The 23,918-nt window shown below is 46.8% G+C and overlaps 2 protein-coding genes across 10 annotated transcripts; one reads left to right on the top strand and one right to left on the bottom strand.

The window, feature by feature from the left end:
- Nucleotides 1-75: 75 nt before the first annotated feature.
- ADPRM (ADP-ribose/CDP-alcohol diphosphatase, manganese dependent) lies at nt 76-10,034 on the top strand. 9 transcript variants are annotated; one of them, XM_047707095.1, is made up of 4 exons: nt 76-166; nt 4,416-5,033; nt 5,917-6,033; nt 9,354-10,034. In XM_047707095.1, exons 2-4 carry the CDS (start codon nt 4,433-4,435, stop codon nt 9,656-9,658), a joined length of 1,023 nt encoding a protein of 340 aa, XP_047563051.1. In that variant the 5' UTR covers nt 76-166; nt 4,416-4,432; the 3' UTR covers nt 9,659-10,034. The 9 variants fall into 9 exon arrangements, with proteins under 9 accessions (XP_047563051.1, XP_047563050.1, XP_047563052.1 ...); XM_047707094.1 differs by lacking the exon at nt 76-166 and adding an exon at nt 263-451 and having other exon boundaries at nt 4,414-5,033; XM_047707096.1 differs by lacking the exon at nt 76-166 and adding an exon at nt 263-454.
- Nucleotides 10,035-12,841: 2,807 nt separating this feature from the next.
- Nucleotides 12,842-23,306, bottom strand: TMEM220 (transmembrane protein 220). Its single transcript, XM_047707100.1, has 6 exons — nt 23,175-23,306; nt 22,527-22,556; nt 18,619-18,679; nt 16,587-16,710; nt 15,197-15,256; nt 12,842-13,641 (listed from the first exon to the last, which is right to left on the bottom strand). Exons 1-6 carry the CDS (start codon nt 23,265-23,267, stop codon nt 13,506-13,508), a joined length of 504 nt encoding a protein of 167 aa, XP_047563056.1. The 5' UTR covers nt 23,268-23,306; the 3' UTR covers nt 12,842-13,505.
- Nucleotides 23,307-23,918: the final 612 nt, after the last annotated feature.

Genomic DNA, 23,918 nt, shown 5'->3' with positions numbered 1-23,918 from the left:
GCCAAGCACTCGGGCAAACCGCGCCTCCTGGGCCCGCCCCCCGACTTCCGGCGCCGTTCCCACTTCCTCCGGAAATCGCCGGGGACCGCTCTCTGCGCTCCACTCGTTGGTGGCGAGGTCGCCCAGCCGGTAGCCAGGGAGCCCAGGGCTGTGGAGCCGACGCGCGGTAGGTGGTTCCTCGCGGCTGGAGGCGGGCCCAGTCAGGGCTGGGCGGGGGCTTCGCGGCGCCGGCTGGCTGGCGGGCGGCGCGGGCGGGCGCGGGAGGCACCCGCGGGAGAGCCGCCCTCCCCCACCGCGCTCCCAGTCCCCACCCGCGTCGCCCCGCCGTCCGCCCGGAGCCGCAGGGCGCGAACCCCGCTGCCTCCCTCCCGGGGTGCAGACGGGCCCGTTGCACTTGACGCAGTCTCGGGCCGTTCGGGACTCGCTCGCCGGGTTCACTAGAGGGGCTGGGGCGGTGAGCGCCGGGCGCTTCCAGCCGTTCCCGTGTCGCGCTGTCACCTCGCCGGGAGCAGCAGCGCCCACGAACTCGCCGGTCCTGCGCCGTGTCCCCTCCCCAAGTCTGTCGGCTGGGCCGCCGCGTCCTAGGACGCTCTCCGCTGGCTCCCCTCCGCGCCGCGGTTTCAGGTGTGGGGATGAGGTACTCCCCCGGGACCGGGTCTCTCGGCCGGGGACAGCCCCGTATTCGTGGGCGCGGAGCATCCGCAGGCAGCTCCTTCCAGGCCGGCGAAGGTGCAGCTTGCACGCGCATCCTCTTTGCCTGTGTTTTCCTCCCCGTCTCTGCACCCTAAACGTCTCCCCTGCCCACCTCCGCGCTGTACTGGCAAGCAGCAGAAAAAGGGCGATGGCGGGGCGGGGGGGGGGAGCCTTCAAATTCTCTTCCTTAACTTCAGATTCCGCTCCTGCGTGGCTCGGTAGGATCAGGGAGCTTCCCGTGAGCAGAAGCAGCTCGCGCCCCGGTGCTTGTGGGACTGGATCCCGTTGTGTCTGTGACTTGACATAACTGGCCAGGGAAGTGTGCCCCTGCCCAACAGTCGAGCTGGACTCTGCTGATACCCATGTTTCTTCCTTCCCGAGTTGAGCTGGAATTTTCTGGAAGTTCTGCTCCAAGTACATGGTGCACTTCACGTCGTTCTCAAACGAATTTTTCTGTCCTGAGGTTACCCGTGGGTGAGATTTTTTTTTTAATAGTATTTGTGTATTTCTTTGCCCTGGGAGAAGATTTCCCTCAAATTGCCAGAAAGACGCAAAAATGCCTACCCGTTCAGGCAATGGGCATATGCAGTTTTTGACCACCTTTGTCAGTGCTCCGCTGGATGTTAATGATGCCAGTCATATAAATTAAAATACCGTGTTGTTTTTAGCTGGTCTGTTAAGTTTCATTTGCCAAAGTGGTTCTTCTACCGGCTTTTACCAGCTTTATCCTTCATTTGTTTACCTCATCCTTGCTTCCTATCTTTCTCTTAACAGTTGGCAGTATCAGTTTGCACTTCTATATTAAAAAATAATTTCTTTATTTCATAAAACTGTATATTCCCTGTCCTTAGCCTTACTTTTAAAAGCCATATGTCTTTGACATTACAGATCTGTTTTCTACCCCAAAACACATTACTGTTTTGAAGTGTACGGCCTTTGCTGCTTCTCAGCACATTGCTTAATTTTCTTTAAAAGGGCGGCATATCTTCATTTACCCCTGAGTTTCTCTAAATTGAACAGTGTTCCAGTGGAAAGTGTATCTGATGAGACTTCTTGCATAACACAACAGGAATCTTAGAGCCAATTCAGTTTGGCTTGATTCAGAGGAGAGTGAGTTTATTTATTGATTGATTTATGATTTTACTTATTTAAGAGAGGGAGAGCGTGTAGGAGCACGAGGTGGGGTGGTCAGGGAGAGAGGGAGAGAGAATCCCAAGCAGACTCTGCTGAGCGCTGAGCCCAATTCGAGGCTGAGATGACCCTGAGATGATGAGTTGAACAGAAACCAAGAGTGGGATGCCTAACCGACTGAGCTACCCGGCGCCCCAGAGAATTTAATGGCCGATAGAACCGAATGACTGAGAGCAGTTCTAGCAGAGACAGATGGATGGATCCAGGTGTTCAAGTCATGTTTCCAGGACCTGACTTCTTTGCATCATTCAAATGTGCTTCCTTCCAGGTTGGGTTTCTTCTCAGGTAACCTTCCCCAGCGGCTCTGGCCTTTGTCTTCAGCTTCGCACAAGTCGTTGCAGCAAAAGTCCCTGAGCTGTTGCTCACTGTCTCCGGTGTGGGTCCTATGCTTACCCCCAACTGACCAGAGAGAAACTGGGTGCTTATGGGCCAGGCTTAGCTCACATGTGTGCCCTTTTGGCAGCCAGGGGGTGAAGGTCACAGCAGATACACTGAGATGTGCAGATGCCTGGAGAGGCCAGAGGTGCTGTTACCAGAAGAACAGGAAATGAATACTGGCTAGGCAGGCACAAATAATAGCTTATCCTAGAAGATTAAATTAATTGGGACTAAAAGCTCCCCTTAGGAGATCCACAGTATGGATTATCACCTTAAAGCCATGAGTTCACAGACGAAATCAAGCTCATTTGGCAAAGGATAAAAGCCTCCCCAGAAACTGTTTTCTCTTAAGCTTGGTAATAATGTTCCAGTGATACATGTACCCGATTATCTTCTGGTTGGACTCTCCTATTAATTGTACTTTGAATCACAAACTTTTGAAACCTAGTAAGACTACAAGTTTTCATCTAACTTAGATGAGTCTTAGGTTTATTGAATCTTGAGTTCTTCACGTTTCGGATCAGATGATCTCAGCCACTCTGCAGACATATTAGCTGGCATGATAGCTACTGGGTTTTCAGACGGGCACTGCAGGATGAAACGAGCAAATGGGAAAAAAAAAAAAAAAAGTGTCAGAACACCAAGCCATTTTTCAGGATTTCCAGCCTTTTTCTAATGCTGCTTTATTCCTGTGCTAGGGCTAGTAATACCCAACCTGGTTAAGGAAGAAAGGAAAGTCGCCGAAGCTCCTAGTTGGGTGGATCCCTGGTGACAACCGTTTCGGAATGAAAAGAAGCCTCTCGTTCTCAAGGAGGTCATACTGCCGTCTGGCCCTCTTGCCGGCTGTGTAGTTGTCACCTCTGCCTAGGATAGTGATGCTCTGTCAGCAGGCATTTCACGTATCTGTGGATGATTGAAGAGAACTCAGGAGCTGTAGTGGGCTACTAGAGACCAGGAGTTCAGGAAGTAATTTTAGAAATGCCACATGAAGCTGTTTCAGAAACAGCAAGGGTTTAATATGCTTCCATCCCACAGCACAGTGTAGTACTCTAGATTTTGTAAGAATAGTTGATCGTTTAGGATCATGGTTTTTAGTTTATTTTTAAATATTTTATTTGAGAGAGAGAACAAGCAGGGGGAGGGGCAGAGGGAGAGGGAGAAGCAGACTCCCTGCTGAGCAGGGAGCCTGGCATGGGACTTGATCCCAGGACCCTGGGATCATGACGTGAGCGAAAGGCAGACGCTTAACCAACTGAGCCACCCAGGCGCCCCGGTTTTTATTTTTAGTCTTTAGTCTTCTTAGCTCTTTTGAGGCATTAGAAATGATTATAAATTTAGATTGTAAACAGTCTAGTAAAATAATAGCTTTTCAGATCCAAATCCCTTGTTCTTGGCTAGTGTGGCAGATCACGGGGGAGAAGAAAAGATGATGTATTTTCCATTTTGGTTGTGGGGACAGGGTAGTTAACATTCAGGTTAAAAAATGCTGGTTCAGGTGGGAATCTAACAACCGAAGAACCAGGAACTATTTGTCAGAAATGAAGATAGTCACGTCAATATTTTAGTTTTTGTTTGTTTAAAATGATTCCCCTCCTTTTTCATTTCCTCCCCGTTATCCCAGATATAAAATATAAGCAAGTTCTTTCAAGTGACCTACCTACCAAAGAAGACAAAAGATCCAGCCTGAAATAATCTGTAGCAGGAATCTAATGTATAAAGTACAGTGAATGAGTATAATACATAACTTTCTATAAAAAGAATCCTGAAGTTTTGATAGAATTGTTTTGGTATTTGTGGAAGAAAGTACTCTGTGTGTATGTATGTGTAAAAAACTCGTGCATATTTCTTGAATATTACAAGTTCTACCAGATGTGAATTTGGCTTCCCTGGATTTAGAATGCCTGTTCATTAACAGGATAATACCCTTTTGTAAATTACTCTTCTGAAGAATAGAGGTTATTTCACAGAAGAGAAAACTGAACTTTTTCAAAGACTTGGGACTTCGGCCATAGGACAATTAGATTTTAAGGCCCATGTGCTCTTCTCTCAACCACGCTACCTGGTGGATTAACTGTTAATACTTTACCATCCTCTTCAGCCCATTTAGAAAAGTAAGATGTTTATAGTGTAATTATGTTCTCTATTTTGTTTAGAAACCCGTTTGGAGGTTATGGACGATAAGCCCGAGCCTGGAACCCTGAGTGAGAATTCGGAAGTTCTCTTCTCCTTTGGAGTGATAGCAGATATCCAATACGCTGATTTAGAAGATGGCTATAACTTCCAAGGAAACAGACGGAGATACTATAGACACAGTCTGCTTCACCTACGGGGTGCTATCGAACACTGGAATACGGAGGGCCGCCCGCCCCGCTGTGTGCTTCAGCTGGGAGATATCATTGACGGATATAACGCGCAATACAAAGTGTCCGAAAAGTCGCTCGAACTTGTTATGAACACCTTCCAGATGCTCAAAGTCCCCGTTCATCACACGTGGGGGAACCACGAGTTCTATAACTTCAGCAGAAACTACCTAACAAATTCTAAACTTAACACAAAGTTTCTAGAAGACCAGATTGTGCATGATCCCAAGACTGTGCCTTCGGAGGATTACTATGCTTATCACTTCGTCCCGTTCCCCCAGTTCCGGTTCATTTTACTGGATGCTTACGACCTGAGCGTCTTAGGCGTGGATCAGTCCTCTCCAAAATACCAGCAGTGTCTGAAGATACTGAGGGAGCACAATCCAAACTCGGAGTTGAATAGTCCGCAAGGTGAATTATTCCTTTGAGCTGAGAGTCTAATACATTGTCTTTCCATTCTTCAGCTACTTTTTATTCAGCAGGAAGATGGATGATTAAGGTAAAAGCATATTGTCGCTGTTGTTCAGGGTCAGGATTTCTCACAGGCCTCATGGCACGTGGATTGGTTGCCGCAGTTCAAGATCCATTTATTTAACAGGCATCTGAATGCCTCTTTTGGGCAGGCCCTTTTTCAGGGGCTGGCTCTCCAGAGCCAGAGCAAGGCTGACAGCATCACCTTTGTATTTCTTTTAATGGAAGGAGCAAAGAAAGCAAGAGAAGTAGGCAGGCAGGACAGACCGTAAATGAAACCAATAGAATTACGTCCACAGTAATCAATGCTACCAAGAAAATGATGTGTAACGTTAAAGTAAAAGACTCAGGGTAGTGTTTTAGCTTAGCTGGTCAGAGGTGGCCTCCCCCAGGGAGAAAAACATTTAAGCAGAAACCTAAATGATTAGGAGGAGTCATCCTTGGGATGTACGGGGCGGATGGAATGTTCAGGACAGAGGTGGGGCAGATGGAAAGGTGCTGAGCAGAGTGACACGTCAGCATCATGAAAGGGCTCAGGAAAAGGCCAGCGAGGCGCAGGGTGACTTGTGAGGCCCTGTGGACACAGCCAGGAAGCCCGAGTTTTGTTCTCAGTGTAACGCAGAGCTAGTGGGGTAAGCAGGGGAGTGGGATAGGGCCATTTATCTGTCTGTTGCTCTGAATTCTTGTGGTTCCCTATTTTAAGTCAAGTGCTGCCACACATTCCTACAGGAAAGTGCAGGTGTGCCCCCGTTAGCCAAGTGTGCGTGCCCAGAGGAGGAAAAAGCGGACATCTGCTGGGTCTGACGTGCTGCATTCATTTCAGGACTTTCTGAGCCCCAGTTTGTCCAGTTTAATGGAGGATTCAGCCAAGACCAGCTGAACTGGTTGAATGAAGTTCTCACATTCTCTGACACAAACCAGGAAAAGGTGGTGATTGTGAGTAAGTATTTGAATTACTTGATCATGCCAGCCTTTTAGAGAACGGAAAAGTGAGGTCCGAAAGTTTACTAATGGTACTTATGTCGTGATGTCCTTCTGCTGTCCAATGAATGCTTACCTTTCTTTACTGAGAACCTGAGTATAAGAGTGACATTTACAGCTGAGTCAGGAAAGAACCGTAAAATAGAAAAAAAGCATCTTGCCATGTATTAGTGCCTGTGCATTGGCCTTTTAGGTTTCTGAGTAGAATTTCAGCACATGGAATCGTTTCATGTCGTACAGTTGACCCTGGAACAGTGGGGGAGGTTAGGGGTGCTCCCCCCCGGCCCCCACACAGTCGAAAATCCACGTACAACTTTTGACTCTCTAGTAACTTAACTCCAAATAGCCTACTGCTACCTTACGGATAACAGTTGATTGATGCATATTTTGATGTTATGTGTATTATATGCTGTCTTCTTACAATAAATAAGCTCAAGCAAAGAAAATGTCTTAAGACAATCATAAGGAAGAGAAAACACATTCACCGTATTTTCTGTGTTTTCTATAAAAATGTGTGGATAAGTGGACCCACGTGACTCCAACCTCGTTCATGGGTCAAGTGTGATACATGAGTAAGCAGTTCAGGCCAGACCCCATACCCGGCCTCAGCCTCAGGAGACATGCTGTTCAGTGTGGTGGCCGCCAGCTGGGGGCCTCTGCTGTCTAGTTAGAAGCGACGCTGGTCACGGGACCCGTGTTAGAGACTTACCTGGCAGTGAGAATTTCAGTTCTAGACTCTCTGCCACGTGTTTGCGAAGAAATGAGATTGCTGTTATTTCCACCTAGAATCGTCTTTTGCAGACGCGCTGTCATCACAGGTCGTTAGGACTCTGGAGGTGCTTAACATTCACTCAGCTGCAGGTGTGCATGCACACGTGTGTGTGTGTGTGCGCACGCACATGGGGCACTGAATTTGGATTTGCAGCGTAGCTGGTGTACTCACTTTGGGCACTGAGTGTAGAGCCTTGCTTTAGAACTGATGTGGCTGAACAGCACAGAAGACCGTGCTCGGGGTCCCGAGGATGGGAGGCCCTCCTGTGCACACTTGTTTCTGTGAGCTGGGTGAGCCTGGGTAAATGTGGAGCCTACAAACCGTGGCTTTTCTCTGGATGGCACAAATGGAATTACGAACGTGAAAATCCCTTGAAAATGACAAGCTCTTCTGATAGTTGATCTAAAAGTACGCTTCCATAAATACTTGTGAGTCTTTCCCTGACGTGGGGCAAACAGGTAGATGGGAGTAGGAGTGTGTGTGCTGCCGTGGGACTTTGAAGTGTCCTCCCAGGCTTGGAGAGTACGGGACGCCCAGCAGGTGTTGGTGCGATGTGACCCTCTCGCAGTCTACCGTAGGTGGTCTGAAACCGGGACTCTTCTCGACCTGCCTCTGCTGTTTGGCTTCCCGCTGCCAGGCTGTGCCTGTCACCTCAGAGGATACTAGAGCTGAGAGGGACTACAGGTCATACCATCAACCCATTCAGTTCAGAGATCGGGAGACTGAGAAATTAAACGACCTAGTAGTGTCACAGCGCATGGTTTTGGCTGAGACTTGAGTCCCTCCCATCTCATTTCCTACCCTGTCCTGTATTCCCCTGTCTCCTCTTCCATCTGCGCCCCTGTCTACATTAGCCACCACTTAAATTCCTCTTTCACTATAAGCTCAGAACCTGGATGAACAAATCTTTGACAACTGGGTGCGTCAGGTTATCTGTAGCAAAGTTTTAAATGTCTGATAGCAATTTTCTTTCATTTTACTTTGCTCTTTGACTTTGCATTTTGGCGACTGAGAGGTCATTTTGCCCTCACCTCTGGGGTTTTGGCCGTGCAGTTGGAAGGCTTGCACGCTCTTCGCTGACATACAGGGTGCTGCCGCAGGAGCGGGTGTACGGTGGGGAGTTCAGGGGTTTGGCCGTGGAAAGGTTAAGTTTCAGACGCCTGTCAGGCATCCGTGCAGATGCTGAGAAAACAGTTTGGATGTTGGGTCTGAAATTGAGTGGGAGTCTGGGATGGGTATAAACATGTGGGAGTGGGAAGAATCCTGGAGACATTCGAGACTTCACTAGATCACCAGTCACTTTACTAGATTTGAGAAATTACTAGATCACCAGGCCTTTAGGGGTTAGTAGGGAAGCGGAGCCCAGGGTCCAAGCACTCAGGCACTTCCAGTAAGAAGTGGAGAGACGTGGAGACCATGGAGGGGAATGAGAACTCGTGGCCATTGAGGCTGGAGGAAGACGTGGGCGACTAGTGGTGTCCCGGCAGCCCAGTGTTTCAAGGAGCGGGGGCGGGGGGGAGCAGTCACTGTGTCAGAGGAGTCCAGTGTGACCTTTTGATCTGGAGAGTCACGGGCCCCTTTGAACTCTGAGCCATCATCATGGCTTCAAGAGTGGTCGTGATGTGTGTGTGTGTGTGTGCGTGCGTGCTTGTGCATACTAGTAAGTTCTTCTGATGCCTTTGACTCTTTAGGGATCTGCTAACACCCTCCTTTGTAACTTGTATTACAAACTGATACTAAACAGTAAAAATACTCATAAGTAAAATTCAGAATAAACTTCGGTAACAAATAGTACCAAAATAGGAAAGTGATTTCAGGGCAAGAAGCAAAGCTGAGGGAGAGAGCTTTGTGCCTGCGCTCCACAGAGAGACATGATGTGACCTCCTGTGTGTCTTGGCGTCAGGAATTCGAAATCCTCTTCGTTCTACTTCCATATACGTCCTGTGAGACCAAGTATAAAACCTCCCTGCTCTACCTCGCTGTTCGCATCTGTAAAACGGCTCCGGCTCCTGAGACCTCAAGGAGGTGTTTGAATCCGTTTTAAAGCACTGAGGGTCTAAATGACCTATAACCCATGACCCACCTCCAAACTGTTCTTAAATTTAGGGGTACCTCTTTCTGCGTACCTAGCACTCATGTTTAAGAGACTCATGTTAAGAGACTCCAGCATGGTATCTGCCTGGCTCCTGGCCGCCCTCGCTCGCCATTGTGAACGGGATGCCCTCAGTTTTTCTCAATGTTTGTGACTCTTCGGATGTTTTAGGCCGTAGGGATCTCAGGGATTCTGCCTGGACAGTGGCCTCTCCCCATGGACGTGGACTGCCTCCCTCTTCCGTTTGCTGCAGAGATGTGGCTGGAGATGATCTAGTTCTTCTCTCTGGTCTATTTGAAATAAGTAGCAATATCCTTTTTTTTTTTTTCTCCCTAAGTACTAGTTTTTAGCCATTTATTTTGATGAAAGAGACATTTCCTCATTGGCTCATAACTCTCTTCTCTTTAACTAACAGGCCATCTTCCCATTTACCCAGAGGCCTCCGACAGTGTGTGCCTGGCCTGGAATTACAGAGACGCCCTGGCGGTCATTTGGTCTCACAAGTGTGTGGTGTGTTTCTTCGCCGGTCACACTCACGATGGTGGCTACTCTGAGGACCCCTTCGGTGTGCACCACATCAATCTAGAAGGGGTTATTGAAACGGCTCCGGACAGCCAGGCTTTCGGCACTGTTTATGTCTATCCTGACAAAATGGTGCTGAAAGGTAGAGGCAGAGTTCCAGACAGAATTATGAATTATAAGCGGAAAATCCAGCTTTAGTCTGATTTATCTTGTTCACGGCTGTAGAGGGAGAGTGGTGGCTGAGCGCTGTGTTTTTGTCTCTCCTTCCCCTCCCCCGGTCCTCAGGCTGATTGTGTAGTGTTCTATTTGCATAACAAAATGTATTTATGGCCTCAATGTGCGCTAGCTCCTGAGATATTCTGAAATGTCACTTCTGGGTAATCTATCCAGCACCGAGGATTGGAAACAGAATGAATGAAAGCCGCCTGAGTCATCTAGGGAGGAGAGAGGGGTGGCGTACTTCTCAAAACTGACTTCATTTAGCCTTATCTGAATTTTTTTTACTTTTTACAAGGAGGATGTATCCATGTATTAACATGTAACTTAAAATTCGTAATAAAAAAATAAAACCAGCTCAGGTAAGCTTTCTCTATGTATCCTGCCGTGTGAATGAACTTTGGACATTTTTTGCTCCGAATACCTGTCATGTTTGTTTGTACATTTGTAGGCTTGTATCCCTGTTGTGTAAACCACAAAGAAGTTCTTTCACAGGTGAACGTGTGGTCTCCCGCGTGAGGCCATGAGAAGGGCCTCCCGAGAAGTCACGTGGTGGCCTTGTGATTCTAAGCAAAGCAGGACCAAGGGCCAGTGCGGCTGTGTGCCTGCCGGTGTGTGGTCCGTTTGGGCAGAAGCTAGAGACAACAGGGGTAAATGAATTTACTCTTGACTCACTTTTTAAACAAATGGGGCACGTTAACTGGGTAGTCCTATGTGCTAAGGCTTATCTGTGGCAACACTTACTAGATAGCAAAGGGACTTTTGGAATGTAGAGAAGGTTTGATTCAGGGCCTAAAAACATCAGGAGAGGTGAAAGCAGTACTAGTCAGCGTCCGCGTGTCTGCCGAGTGCCCAGGCCCTGGGGGAACAGAGGTGTGTTCATGTTCTCTGGCTGCTGTGGCAAATGACCACCTCTTTGGTATTTTCAGACAGCCCTTACATGCTCTCTTACAATTCTGGAAGCCAGAAGTCTGAACGGTTTTCCCTGGGCTGAGCTCAAGGTGTGGTCCCCCCTTCAGGGCCTCCATGGCAGAATCTGCTTCCGGCTTCCTGCATTCCATTCCTGGCCCAAGGGCCTTTCCTCCATCTTCAGACCAGCAAGGCAGCCTCTTTAAACCTCCGTCTGTGTCCACCTGCCTGCGTTTTATCAGAACAGTTGTGATTACCTCCAGGCTCACCTCCTCATCTCAAGATCTTTAACTTTATTGTATCTGTAAAGTCTGTTTTGTGATGCAAGTAACGGTCCTGGTTCTGGGGACCAGGGCCTGGATATCCTTGAGGGTCGTGATTCCGCCCACCAGAGAGGCGACTGTCACGTGCTCCCTGCAGTCACTGACCTTACCATCCATAGATCCCAAATGTGTAAAGAAGGGCCTGGAATGTGGAGGGGGTGGTGGGGGAGTTTAAATTTAACGGGATTGATCATGACTTGAAGGAGGAGGAAAATGGTTTCGTCAGGTGGGCAGAATAGTGTGAGCGGAGGTTAAAGAGCATGTGAATTTAGGGGTGACAGCTACCTCTGAAGAATCACGGAAAGGGGCCTGCGGTTGTGGCGAGAAGCAGGCCTGTGTGGTAAAGAGCCTTGAATGATGAGCCCACAGTTAGGACTGGGCTTGTCAGACAGCAAGGAGCCATCGTTTCTGCGGGCGAAGCTGTGATTAGATCTGTGTCGCAGGCCCAGCAGCCGATAAGGAGAGGCTGACGGAGAGGAGTGCCAGAGGGAAGAAGAGAGACTGGTGGCAAGGCAGAGGCGTGGATAAATAACAGAGACCTCGAGGTTACCAGAATTCAGTTGGGAGCTGGAGTGTGCAACAATGTGTGCAACAGAGACCCCTTTCAGGAGGCAGTGCTTGCGACGTAGCAAAGGGATTGTGTAGAATAGAATCACAGAATTCATAGTGTGATTCCAGAGGTGCAGATGAAAGTATATTTTGAACATCCCTTTTTCCTTTTTTTAAAATTGGAACATTTCTGTCTTTTAAGCACAGAATCACGCATTCCTTGGGGGATAGGTAGATCCTAGTAGAATTTGCAAGTGAATCCGTTTTTTTTTCACGGGTGATTTTAGTAGTTACATTAAAGTAGATGTACAAACCGTATCATGGAAGCTAAATGTTCCCTGGAACACGGGGTCTTTTATCTGTACTTGACTGACCCTTAAAATAAATTTCACATTACTTGCTTTAATATCCACTAGATTTTTCTTTCCTTTTCCCTCATCTAAACCTTAATAGAGAACTTTGCCTGTCCAGTGGCCATTGTGTAAAACAAATAAAAACCATACATACCTCCTTTAGCAAATGTTTATAGAATACTTAATATCGTATTAAAGGCTATAAAAATAGACAAATGGCCTAATTTATTTCCACTCTTCCGATATATGGTTGGTAGTCATAGTTTTTGAGTGAAATATTTCCTAAATCTCATGGGATAGAATCTTGACTCCAGATGTGGATGCTAGCAGATGTAAAACAATCACCGTCCAACAAAAATATGACATGAGCCGCAGAAGTAATTTAAAAGCAGTCACATTTTATAAAGTAAATAGAAACATAATAATTTTAATGATATATTAAAGTCAAATATATGAAAATACCATTTCAGCATATAATCAACATCAGAATATTTTACATTCTTTTTGTACAATGTTGTTAAAATGCAGGATCTATTTTATACTTAATAAGCCATCCACTGATACTACATTCTCACTGGAAATACTTGATCTATACTGAGCTATAAAACTTGCAGTTAAAGAAGTAGATTCGCATGTCCAGTTCCAAACACACTTCAGTGTTCCAAACACATTTATAAGTTTTCTAATAATTGAATTGACATGTTTTAAAATTAAAATGAAAAAAGGAAGATTTTACTTCCTTAATCTGGCCACATTTCAGGTGCTCAGTGCAAAATGTTATCACGTAATGTTCTCATGTCATATGTAAGCACCATAGTAATGTTCCCATGTTCTGTGTGGGAGTCTGCACCACTGTGACACTCCCATGTTCTGTGTGTGTGTGTGTGTGTGTGTGTGTGTGTGTGTGTGCATCATGGTTGTGGTCCTGCCGGTTACGACTTTGGAGAGTACAGCTCCAACATGGTCTTCTCCCCCGGGTTACCTTTGGCACTCATTTCAAAAAAAATGTATAGATTTCGGTCTTATTTTTCATTTACAATGTAGTTTATATTCCCTCTTTCCTTTTGGTCCCAAATTCCTTTATTCTACCTACCCCCTCCTTTCTTTCTAAGACACGCTCGTTCATTTCACATCCTCATTTAGTTGGTGGCATGGCGCTGGTCCCATATAGTGAGTTCAGTGCAGGGGTATAGCCCTTTCTTGAACCTCTGTCTATCCTATCACCTAAACCCCGCTTTGCTCTGTTTTAATCAGTGGTTGCCCCTTATAAGCACTTGGTATTTTGGGAGTGCTCTCATATTCTCCAGTTTAATCCTTGCAACTGCACAAGTGAGTAGGAGATCTGGCATTAATCCTGTCTTACAGACAAAGACATCCGCCAGGAGGTTCCCATATTTGCCCAAGTCATTTAGATAGTGATAAGCTGAGTTAGAATTTTTATTTCTGAAACTTTGTTCTGCCTTTTTTGCTATACTGACATGACTGAATGTCAGACCCCGTCTCTTCCCAGTCCCATGCAATCCCCGTGCTGTGTCACAGGCATCCTTGAAAAGTTCTTGGGAATTTTTTTTTAATCCCTTCTAATATTCACTCAAATTACCTGAAATAAACTCCTAGGAAATTGGTCCTTTACAACCATGTCTATAAACAATTGATTAACAATACTCATTTGAAGAGGAGAATTCTTGACTTCATTTAAATTACTGTCTTGCAGTGAACTGGCCAGGAGGACCTCATCTCCTTGTTTATGTAGATGTAGATCCAAGAGATGAATGGGAGGAGAGCGATTACCATGGCAGTAGCTAACTGAATTCTTCCACCAACCGGATTCCTATAAAGACACACAGGAATTATTATCAATAAAAATCCATCGACGGAGCCACCCAGGCACCCCCAGGAGATCTTCATTCTTAGTGCAAATCTTTGTTGTTTGGATATGTTGTAAATAGCTTTTCCCACTCGCATAATGATGTCTTTTGAGGAACTGAAGTCACTGATTGATTGGCCAATGTTAAAATTGATCTTTTCCTAATGATTTCTGTTTCATGTTTAAGAAAGCTTTTCCTGCCCAAGGTCTTGGAGATTTGGGGTTATCTTCTCTAAAAGCCTTCCCATTCTGCGTCTCACTTTAGAGTTCCTGGAACTGACGTTTATGAAAGTGAGCTAGGGAAGTTCGTCTGTGTGGGCTTCCATCGATCCAGCACGGTGTTCGGAGGTCTGCCTTTCTTTGCTATACCTGCCCTGTTTTCTCTGTCCTGAGTCAAGGGTCTGCTTGTGTGTGGACCTGTTCCTAGAGTCTAGTCTTTTATTAGTTTATCCTTTTACCGGTTTATTTTTAAACCTTTTACAGGTTTATCCTTTCACTTACTCAGATCTTCTTTAATTTCTCCCACAATGTCTTGCAGTCTTATTTATAGAGATTTTACCCATTGCTAAGTTTACTCCTAGGGAGTTGATTTCTTGATGTTATTATCTCTGGTTAACTTTTTGTTTTTATCCTTTTGTTACTTGTTGATAAAAATGCGGCTGGTTTCGGTATATTCACCCGGTGTGTGGCTATTGTGCTAAATTCACTCGCTCCGTAACTTTTTAGACCCTGTTTGATTTTTTGGCATATGCAATCATGTCAGCCGTGGATAATGAACATGTTTCTTTTCCCATTGTTGTGCCTCTTATTTCTTTTTTTTTTTTTTTGCCTTATTGGACTGGCTACGATCCTAGCTAGAGCACTGTTGAACAGAAGTGGCAGTGGGGGCTAACCCTTTCGTGATCCTGATCTCAGAAGGAAAGTTTTCAGCTGCTCACCACTGAGTCTCAAGCTTTGGTGCTGACACCATGTCCCAGGTTCAGTTCCTTTCTACACCTGCTAACAGCTCTTATGAACAGATAATGAATCTTACCAAATGCTCTTTCTGAATAGATTGAGAAGATAATTTATTTTTTCCTGTTAGTTTATTCCTGATAGTTTATTATTTTCTGTTAATATGGTAGAAAACACCGGTTGGTTTTTGAATGTTAAACTGTGTTCCTAGAATAAACCCCAACTTGGTGGTTGGGTTATATATTGCTGGATTTGATTCCCTAATGCTTTGTTTAGGATTTTTCAATCTGTAGTCATAAGTGAGACTGCCTCATAATTTCTTTGCTTTCCCTCCCCCTTTTAAAATGTTCCTGTCAAGTCTTGGTATCAAGATTATTCTGTTCTTATAACATGAATTATAAAGTGTTTCTTCTTTTTCTGTTCTCTGGAGGTGTTTGTTAAAGGCTGGCATTATTCTTCCCTTAAATATTAGGTATAATTCTCCAGTTAGGCTATCTTTGACTTGCCTGTCTGATCTGACCGACCTTGAAGACATCTGATTTTAGCTAATAAGTTGAAAGCTTACTTTGATGAACTGTGACACAGGCCCATCCATACTGTGATAATCAGCAGACCAAACAGCTCCCTGTAAAATAGCACACATTTCAGATTTTTGAAGTAGCTATGAGTGAGATGCCTATCCTCCCATTCTCTCCATGACCACTAGCTTCTGCTGATTATTGGAAGACTTCCCTCAAGATACACAGTATCTACAGAATATTCTCAAGTCTGGCTATGACTCAAAAATTACCTTTTTTTTCAGATATTTTAAAGGCTTATATGAAAATAAGTTTCATCTTATGAGACAGATGTGAACGCCATCCTTTTCCCCCAACTTCTAAGTGAACAACAACAAAAAAACCAACAAAATGAAAACACAAATAAATCACTTATTTCAGGTCACTGGGAGGAGTATAATACAACCAAGAAAACTATCCCAGATTTATCAGGCATCAATTTTACATTGTTTTAGAGTGTTCTCTGTTGGTCAGGATGAGCTCAGATCCATAAATAATGGAATGCCTGCTGCAAAAGATGGGGTCACATCTTAGGGGAGAGGAATGATTTGTAAGATGAGTCAGGCTAATAATTTTGGGGTGGGTCTATGCTTCTAGGAGTGTATGTTAAAAGCACACACCTTTTACACAGAGTAGAAAAGTCCTATTTGGCCCTGGTACCATTTTAACTTGTGGGCCTCAAGGTGGTAGAGGTAATTTAGCCCATTGGGTTGACGGTCCCATGGGCAGACCCAACCTGATTTGCTCTCCAGTTTCCCAAGGATTAGGGCCTGTAACAAAGTAACACTTCACCAGGGCTGATTACCTTCCATGTCTCTAGATCTCAGTGTTAGCAGTAGGATGGGCAGGAAGGACAAGGGGCTATGCGTGAGGCCAGGGAGTCAAAGATGGCAGGGAGCAAAGGAAGAGGTGATGAAATAGAAACACATGGCCTTGACAAAGGGAGGAGATGACATGGGACATAGCAGGGCAAGGCTGACAGAGGTGGACTTAACATACTGACCTCTGATTTGGCTGATCACACTTGTAGAGATTTTGGACGGAACCACAACTAAATCAGAGTGCTGACAGAGCTTTCACCTCATGAGACTGGACGGAGTATTACTGTATGGTGTCCTTGCTCGTTCATTGTTAAGGGAGCCAAGGTCAACTGCCAGACAGTAATGTAACGTGCGTGCTGACTGCCTCTGACTGTGGTTGCGGAACGTGGTACACTGTGCTGGGTGTGAATCCTGGTTCATTTCCTGCTTCTTCAGCTTATCAAGGAGGTAATACCTCCCCTGCTCCTCATGGTGTAGTTGGGGGAGCTGAGTCATCGTGGTGCGGATAAGGGGTTACAGAGGAATGGATTTCTCCCTTCTACCCCACCCCTTCCAAGGAGCAAAAGTCACAGCTCACCTGCCTTCTTCCTCATGCAAGATGCTCTGTTGGGAGTGAAGCCAGAGGTGGCCCGCCAAGCCGACAGCCCACGCGATACAAAAGAATATGTGTATTGCGGAGACACTCTTCCAAATAAAATTGCCTAAAAACAGAGATTCTGGAGCTGTTAATCCTGGAATCACATTCCAGAGAAAAATGATCTCTTTGTACCTGTTCTGCCATAGTCTGCTTTCAGGTAAACCTTCAGAAAAAGCTGGGGTGGTGTCTGGCTGGCTCAGCAGAGCATGTGACTCTTGATCTCTGGGTCATGAGTTCAAGCCCTATGCTGGGTGTGGAGCCTCCTTAAAAAAAAGCTAGGTTTCTTTAAGTTTTGTGTTGAGGGACATCACAGAGGTTAAAGCAGTAGCAATAAACCTAGGTGAACGTTTAGTGTTTTGGTTGCCCAACGTGTCCTCTCTCTGTGACGACTACCTTTTATTTTCTTTGGGGATCCACCCTTCCCACACACCCAGGCCACATGTCCCAGACCTTTGAACCTTAGCTTGATCAGCCAATGCATTTCATTCCTGTAGCAAGTGTGATCTGGCTCCGAATGAGCAGATGACAAATCAGGGCCCACAGCTCAGTTCTGAGACTTTTGCTTAGCCATCTAGGGAGCAGGTTCTATCTTCTGTTGGATGGATTGTCGCAAAGAAGTGAACTTGGAGCTGCCGGGGTACCATCTAGGGGCCCGGGGCTGAAGTCAGAGCGGCACATGGCGGGGCTGCGAGGTACAGGGAAGTTCAAGTTCTGAGCCACCAGCCGCGTGTGAAGCCGGCACCGCTGACTTTCTCCCTCAAGTGTCCCAGTACGTCTCCTTTGTAGCTCACAGCCCGTTTGAGTTTTTTCCTTGCCTGCAACTGACGGAGCCCGAACTAAGCCCGGGCATCCGGGGGACAGGAGTTTTCCCCACCCAGCTGGGAACCACCGGTCTTTCCTCTAACAAGGCCCTGAGAAGTCTGACAGCCCCGCTGGCCAGGGTGCTCTTTTCCTGACAGCGGAGAGTAACCCGTCAGGACTGACAGACCCTAGTAACAAGAAAATATTAGCACACAATGTAAAATGTACTTTTTTTGGTTATAAGATACCATTTTATGGTATAAAACTGTCCAACTTAAGGTTTGTTGAGAGTTTCTAGGGCTGTTAAAATCAAAGCCACTATGTTTCGCCCCGTGTTGAGGTAGGCAGCCTGTAGGTAGTACAAACCAGCTATTTTAAGCAAAAAAAATTTTTTTTTTAACCTGTATACCCACCTGGGATGGATGGATGGATGGAGATATATATATTTATTCCAAGGAGCAGGAAAATATGTGATAAAGCCTCTTATAGCCGTTCATTTACGTTCAACAAGCATTAAGTACCTGCCATCTTCCTGGCTGTATTTCAGCGAGGCTTGGGCAAAGAGGGGCTAGACATGGACCCCCTTTTAAGAGGCTTACAGCCTCGCAGGGGAAACACAGGCAAAAGCATGCAGTAAATCACTGTATATACTATGACAGTACGAGGGAGGTTAGGAGAGCAAAAGGAACCTATGAAAAACCTAGACATTTGTATGGACATTATAAACCACTTCCCTAAATAAGTAGCAGGCCATATATGAACGTATTGAATGGATTCAGAATAAGAAGGTAGTCCCTGGGAGTGGTACTGGACCCTGATGGCCACTGACTAGAGAGACACACACGGTCTGCGCTCTGCTGCTGATTTTCCCTTGCGTGAGAGATCAGTGTGGTGATTGGAGCCCTTCTCTCTCATGGGCTACACTGCAGAACCCCTGCTCCACTCCAGCACAAGTGATCTCGGGTTCTGAGCTGCTAAAAAGGCTGTCTTGGTGTGACAGGTCCTTGTGAAGTTTGCCTGAAGATGGGTGAGGGTGATCTAAATATAGAATTAGTCCCTATTGGTATCAGCAATGAGGAGACCTGGAGGGCCCTGTTTTTCTCCCGGGACTCTGTCCTTATTGTCAGAAATCGGATTTGCTCGGTGTCCATGCAGAATCCAGGGTCCATACCCGTGACAAGAGGATTAAGTCCCACAAGCAGGCTCAGCAGCGCGGGTATCATGTACACCACCTATTAGCGAAGAGGGAGATGACAGGGGTTAGAAGTATGCCCGATCTGGGGGGTGTGCAGAGGGATCTAGGAAGCACAGAAAGATGGTGAGACCCCAGACTCACTGACCGACAGTGTCTGCATTAGGCTAGATTGGGCTCTTCATTCTGGAACTGCCAACAAGCTGTTTTGGAGTTGGGAAGACGGGCCCTGTGGAGGCCATTTTCAAGCCTCATGCTTGGCAGATGGGCTCCAGCCAGACCTGCTATGGCGAGTGTGTTGTGGGTCGAGAGCAAACAGTAGGAGACGTGGTGGGTTTCCAAGAAACGCAGCCGTTTCACTGTATCCACGGTGACACGCACATCTGATGTCTTCCCTTATTTGGGAATTGTCAGAGCTGCACACGTTAAGTGATTGGTTTTCACCCCAGCAACATGTCTGTCTGGATCCCGGGGAGAGAGGGCTTCTGGATTACAGACACTGTATCCATCTTTCCTGCTCCAGCCCTAATGAGGGCCAGGACTGACATTTGCTAAGTCTGGTCATCTCTCACAGGAAGGCCTTCATGCTACTGAGGGGTAAGACAAGGGCTTCCCAAAGTTCAGTGTGTATATGAATCGCCTGGAAACCTTGTTAAAATGTAGATCTGCAGTCAAATGCTCTTCCACTGAGCTATACCCGCAAAATGTAGATCTGATTCTAGAGGTCTGGGGTATGGCCCAAATTCTGCTTTTCTAACAAGCTCCCAGGGGGCGCTGCTGTGGTTGTTCTGAGGGCCACAGCTGGAGCAGGAAGGGGGTAGTTTTCTCCTAATGAAAACCTACATGACTAGCCACTGAGAAAGAGGAGGGAGAGAGAGAAAGAGAGAGAGAGAGAAGTTACACACACACCATACAACATTTAACTGTGCTCTCTATAAGAAAGGTTTGGCAGAGATTTTTAAAAGTGTGTACTCAAATGTATCAGATATCTGTCATTAACAGATTAAGGGATCTGAGACTTTCTTATATCTTTTGTTATAACCACATGAACAAAATAACCCTTTGAACTAAACAGTGGTTTCTCACGGGAGTTGTGCCATGTTAATCCCTAAATGCTTTTCTCTATCTCAAATAAGATAAATTTTTTTTGAGGACCAAGAGACTGAAAATAATGGTTTCTAGTATATAAGGTAAAATAATACACAGCATACTCAATAATGAACTCAGTAGAACCCACTTATAATGATCTTTTATTTTTATGTTGGTGTATTTTTTTTAAACCCAGAGTATCATTTTACAATATTTCATTCACTATATAGTTCTTGAGTACAATGGCATTTGTTTTGCTGTTGTTTTATTTGTAAAGATTTTGTTTTAATTTTTAAGATTTTATTTGTGAGAGAGAGAGCAAGTGTGAGAGAAGGTGTGCACAAGCAGGGGGAATGACAGGCAGTGTGGACAAGGGACAAGCAGGTTCCCTGCTGAGCAAGGAGCCTGATGGGGGGATCGATCCCAGGATCCTGCGTTCATGACGTGGGGGCCTAAGGCAGACGCTTAACTGACTAAGCCACCAGGCATCCCAAGACTTTATTAAGTCATCTCTACACCCAACCTGGGGCTCAGACTCACACCCTGAGATCAAGAGTCACAGGCTCTACCCACGGAGGCAGGCAGGCACCCCTGCCATGGCATTCATTCTTAATGTCTCTCTCCTTTGTCCACCTGCCATTATAAAACTGAAAAAGCCAATATTTTTTCCCAGTGTCTTCAGCTAGGGGTGATCATGCTCCAGCCATGAAATGTAAGAAGTCTTACAGGGGCAAGGCTGATACTCAGAACATTTTAACAGCCAATATGCAGACACTGACCAAGCAGGATGGGTCCTAGACCATAAACCATATTGGTATGCACACACTGTCTGAAGGGCTTTTTGGGTAACATTTCCTCCCTGATAAAAGGGGAGAAAGCTCAGGAGGAAAAACTGTTTTGCTCCTGTCTTGTTCCTTCCTACTTGGGATGCTCTTGTCTGGGCATGATGTATGGAGCTGCAGCAGCCATTCTGTAGACATGAGGGGATATATCACTCACACACTGGAGGTGGCAGAAAAGAAACCCAGGAAGCCCAAGTCTTTGATGATGTCGTCAGCATTAAGCAGCTGTCTCTGGACTTCTTGTTAAGTGAGATACTCTGTTCTAACCTGATGCTAGTCATATTTTTCTGTTATTTGGTCCCATATGCATCCTGATACAGGCATCCTTCATGAGCAAGATGGAAGTAGGGGACATGAAAATGAGCCAGGCATGGCTCAAGTTCCCAAGCCCCGTTACATTCTACTGGCTCATCTGTGCATGCTTTCATTCAAGAGTCAATACAGAAGGGCTGTCCTAGGGAGGCTCAATGTTAGGTTGCCTGAGGACCACCAAGAAGAAGTGTTCCCTGTTCTCCCAGGAGCTGGCGTGTGCAGAACCAAATCGAATACACAGAAGAATGTGTTAGCATTACAAGTTCAAAGGAAGGATGGTTGGAACCTATGGTACAGAGGTAGAGGGATTTTTTTGAGGGACAGAGCATTTGAGACAGACTTCAAAGTGTGGATATGACATATAGGAATTCTAGGGGCAAGACACAGTATTATAGGTAGATTGGGCTTCCAAGACCATTCTGGAAAGAGGCAGCTCCAAGAATTAGGAAGCTACTACAGGAGTCCATGTGGGAGGTGACAGAGTTTAAACTGGCGAGGAGGGAGGATGTCTGTGGGACACAGTGTCTATTATTATTCGTGCTGTGACACCTGAGCATGGAGTGGGAGGTCAAATACACGCAAAACTCACAGATAAGTAGCTAGAACTAGACTGGGTTTTGCTGGATTGCTTTGTTCTTCATTTTATTCTTTAAAAGGATCTCTAAGGTGGTGATAAGAAACTGAGAGATGTTAGAGATGCCTGTGGTCTGGAGTGAGGATGACCCTGGGGATGATTCTGCTGTTGACAGAAATGACTGAGTCAGGAGGAGGTGGCAGTTTAGGAGGGCAAGATGCTGTAGGACCTTGGCGTGTTCGAGAAGTCAGTGTTGGAAATTCAACATTAAGCTGGGTATTGGAGACTTGTCTGCAGTGAAATAATATTTGGAATTCAGGATATAGACCAGAGTGCTGAGGAATAGGCAATTTGATTCAGTGCAAGGGCATGTGAGTCCGGACAAGAAGCAATGTCACAATGAGTTCTACTGCACTAAAAACACTGACCAAAACTTTACATTACAGATCCAAATGCTTTCATTTGTTGCTAATCTGTATAGTCAATATTATCCCAAAGCCGAAAATCATCTCATTGGTGATACTGCACAGTCTTATGTATCTGTTTTGAAAGAAACCAGACAAAATCCACACATTTCAGAAAATGTGTGGAATGATCTCCCTCTTTTCCAAATAGCTCAACCAAGAACATTGGTTAGGTGTAATCTGTAGATTTTATGGGCCTTAATTACTTTTTATAAACATAACTCACTGAATTACAAGAACCGCACACCCTAAGCCTGCCATTTTTATGGTCGAATGTTTGTTGGAGTTTCTGGGTAGAAACTCATGAGGAAGGGCTCAGTTGACCTTGGGAGGTCTACTGTGTGTCTTCAGAAAAGTGTCCTTGGTTGGCCCATTTTTATTCAAAGGGAGTACTGCTGAAAGGCCCCTAATGTCTCTGGAAAGTTCTGAATGCTCACACTCCTTACCTTACCCACCACTCTGATTCCTCTCCCCTGATACTTTAGGGAAATGACCTGGTTTCTAAGTTTTTATGTACATAAGGCAGGGAGGCGGAACAAATGCAGAAAACCGTGTTTTGTGTCGTTGGGCATTTCCTGGAAACGTTGGAAAGCAGCTTATACTCACCATCCACAGTTCTGCATCGGGATCATTGACCTGTAATGCCAAAACATGCGGCATTAGCAGTCATTCTGTGGTGCTCCTGCCCTCCCTTTGGCCTGCTCTGGGATCCACCGCAGTGATGTGTTTTGTGCCAGACGCTGCACTAGGCAGCGAGGGTACAAAATGGGACTAAGACCTAGTCTGGCAGGTCGCAGCGGTTGAGGGGGCTCTGGCTGAGCACACACACGACCAACCGCACGGGCTGACCGGAGTACAGTAAGGGCCTCCGGGCTTAAGGAACAAGGACAGCTCCTACGAAGGGGGTCCCAGAGCAGACCCGAGAGGGTCCGGGCGCCACAGCGGGTTCTTTCTGCTTCTTGCCTTCGCCGGGAACCACGCTGGGTCCCCATCCCAGGCTCCTCTGGCTCCCAGCACGTGGCATGGCAGAGGGGTCAGGCTGTCACGTGGACATGCCTGCCTCTCGGCGGGGGGGACTGGGTGGGGGCCCCGGGGCGTAACCCCCCAATCTCCGTCCTCGGTGTACACGGCCCGCCCCGTTAGTCTACACCAGGCACCAGGCCGGGGGCGGAGCTCTTAGTCCTGCGTCCTGCAGAGCCCGCGGAGCCGCTCGCCAGCCGCCCGCCTCCCGCCTCCCGGGGCCGGGGCGCTGACCTGCACCAAAGCCGCCAGCGCGAAGAACACCGCCATGAGCCAGTTGCAGGCCCGCCACAGGACCGGGACCCAGCGGCCCGTCGTAGGCGCCATGGGCTCCGCCAGCTCCGGGTGGGACTTGGCGCAGGGCGTGGCGTCGGCGCACAGCCGGGCGTGGGGGCGGGGACAGGGCGTGGCGATGGCTTGGAGGCGGGTGGATTGGGCGGGACAAGGTGCTGAGCGGGGCGTGGCCTAGGGGCGGGTGCCTGGGCGGGGACTGGGCCCACCAGCAGAGCTCTTTGCTTCCCCTGGGACCTACCTGTCCTGCACCGGTTTCTCTGGTCCCTAGGTGCTGAGTGGAGGCTGGCTGTGGCTCGCCGGGTAAAGAGGTGGCACTACTAGAGCCTTACTAGTTCTACCATTAGGTTCTCCCCAAAACGTGAGGAAGGAAGGCGTGGTGTCCCCATTTCACAGATGAGGGAAGCGGGTCCCAGAGCGATTGGATGACTTGGCCAAGATCGCAGTGCCGCAGAGGCGCAGAGCACCTGGCTCCGCGGGCCCCAAACAGACCAGATCTGGTCACTGCTCCACTGTCAAACTCCGAAGGCAGGGAGAGGAGTGGTGGGGAAACAAAAAAGGAATTTATTTCAGGGAGGCGGACACCATGGAAGACCGCAGACGGCTGCTCAAAGACTGTCTCCAGAGTGCTGAAAATACTTCCAGATTTACATGAGGAAAATGAGGGACAGGGATGCGTGTGTGAGC

The sequence above is a fragment of the Lutra lutra genome, chromosome 16 (genome assembly GCF_902655055.1).
Source record: "Lutra lutra chromosome 16, mLutLut1.2, whole genome shotgun sequence".
NCBI classification, from domain to species: Eukaryota; Metazoa; Chordata; class Mammalia; order Carnivora; family Mustelidae; genus Lutra; species Lutra lutra.
The sequence above is the reverse complement of the archived record's forward strand: the minus strand, read 5'-3'. Positions and strand labels throughout refer to the sequence as shown.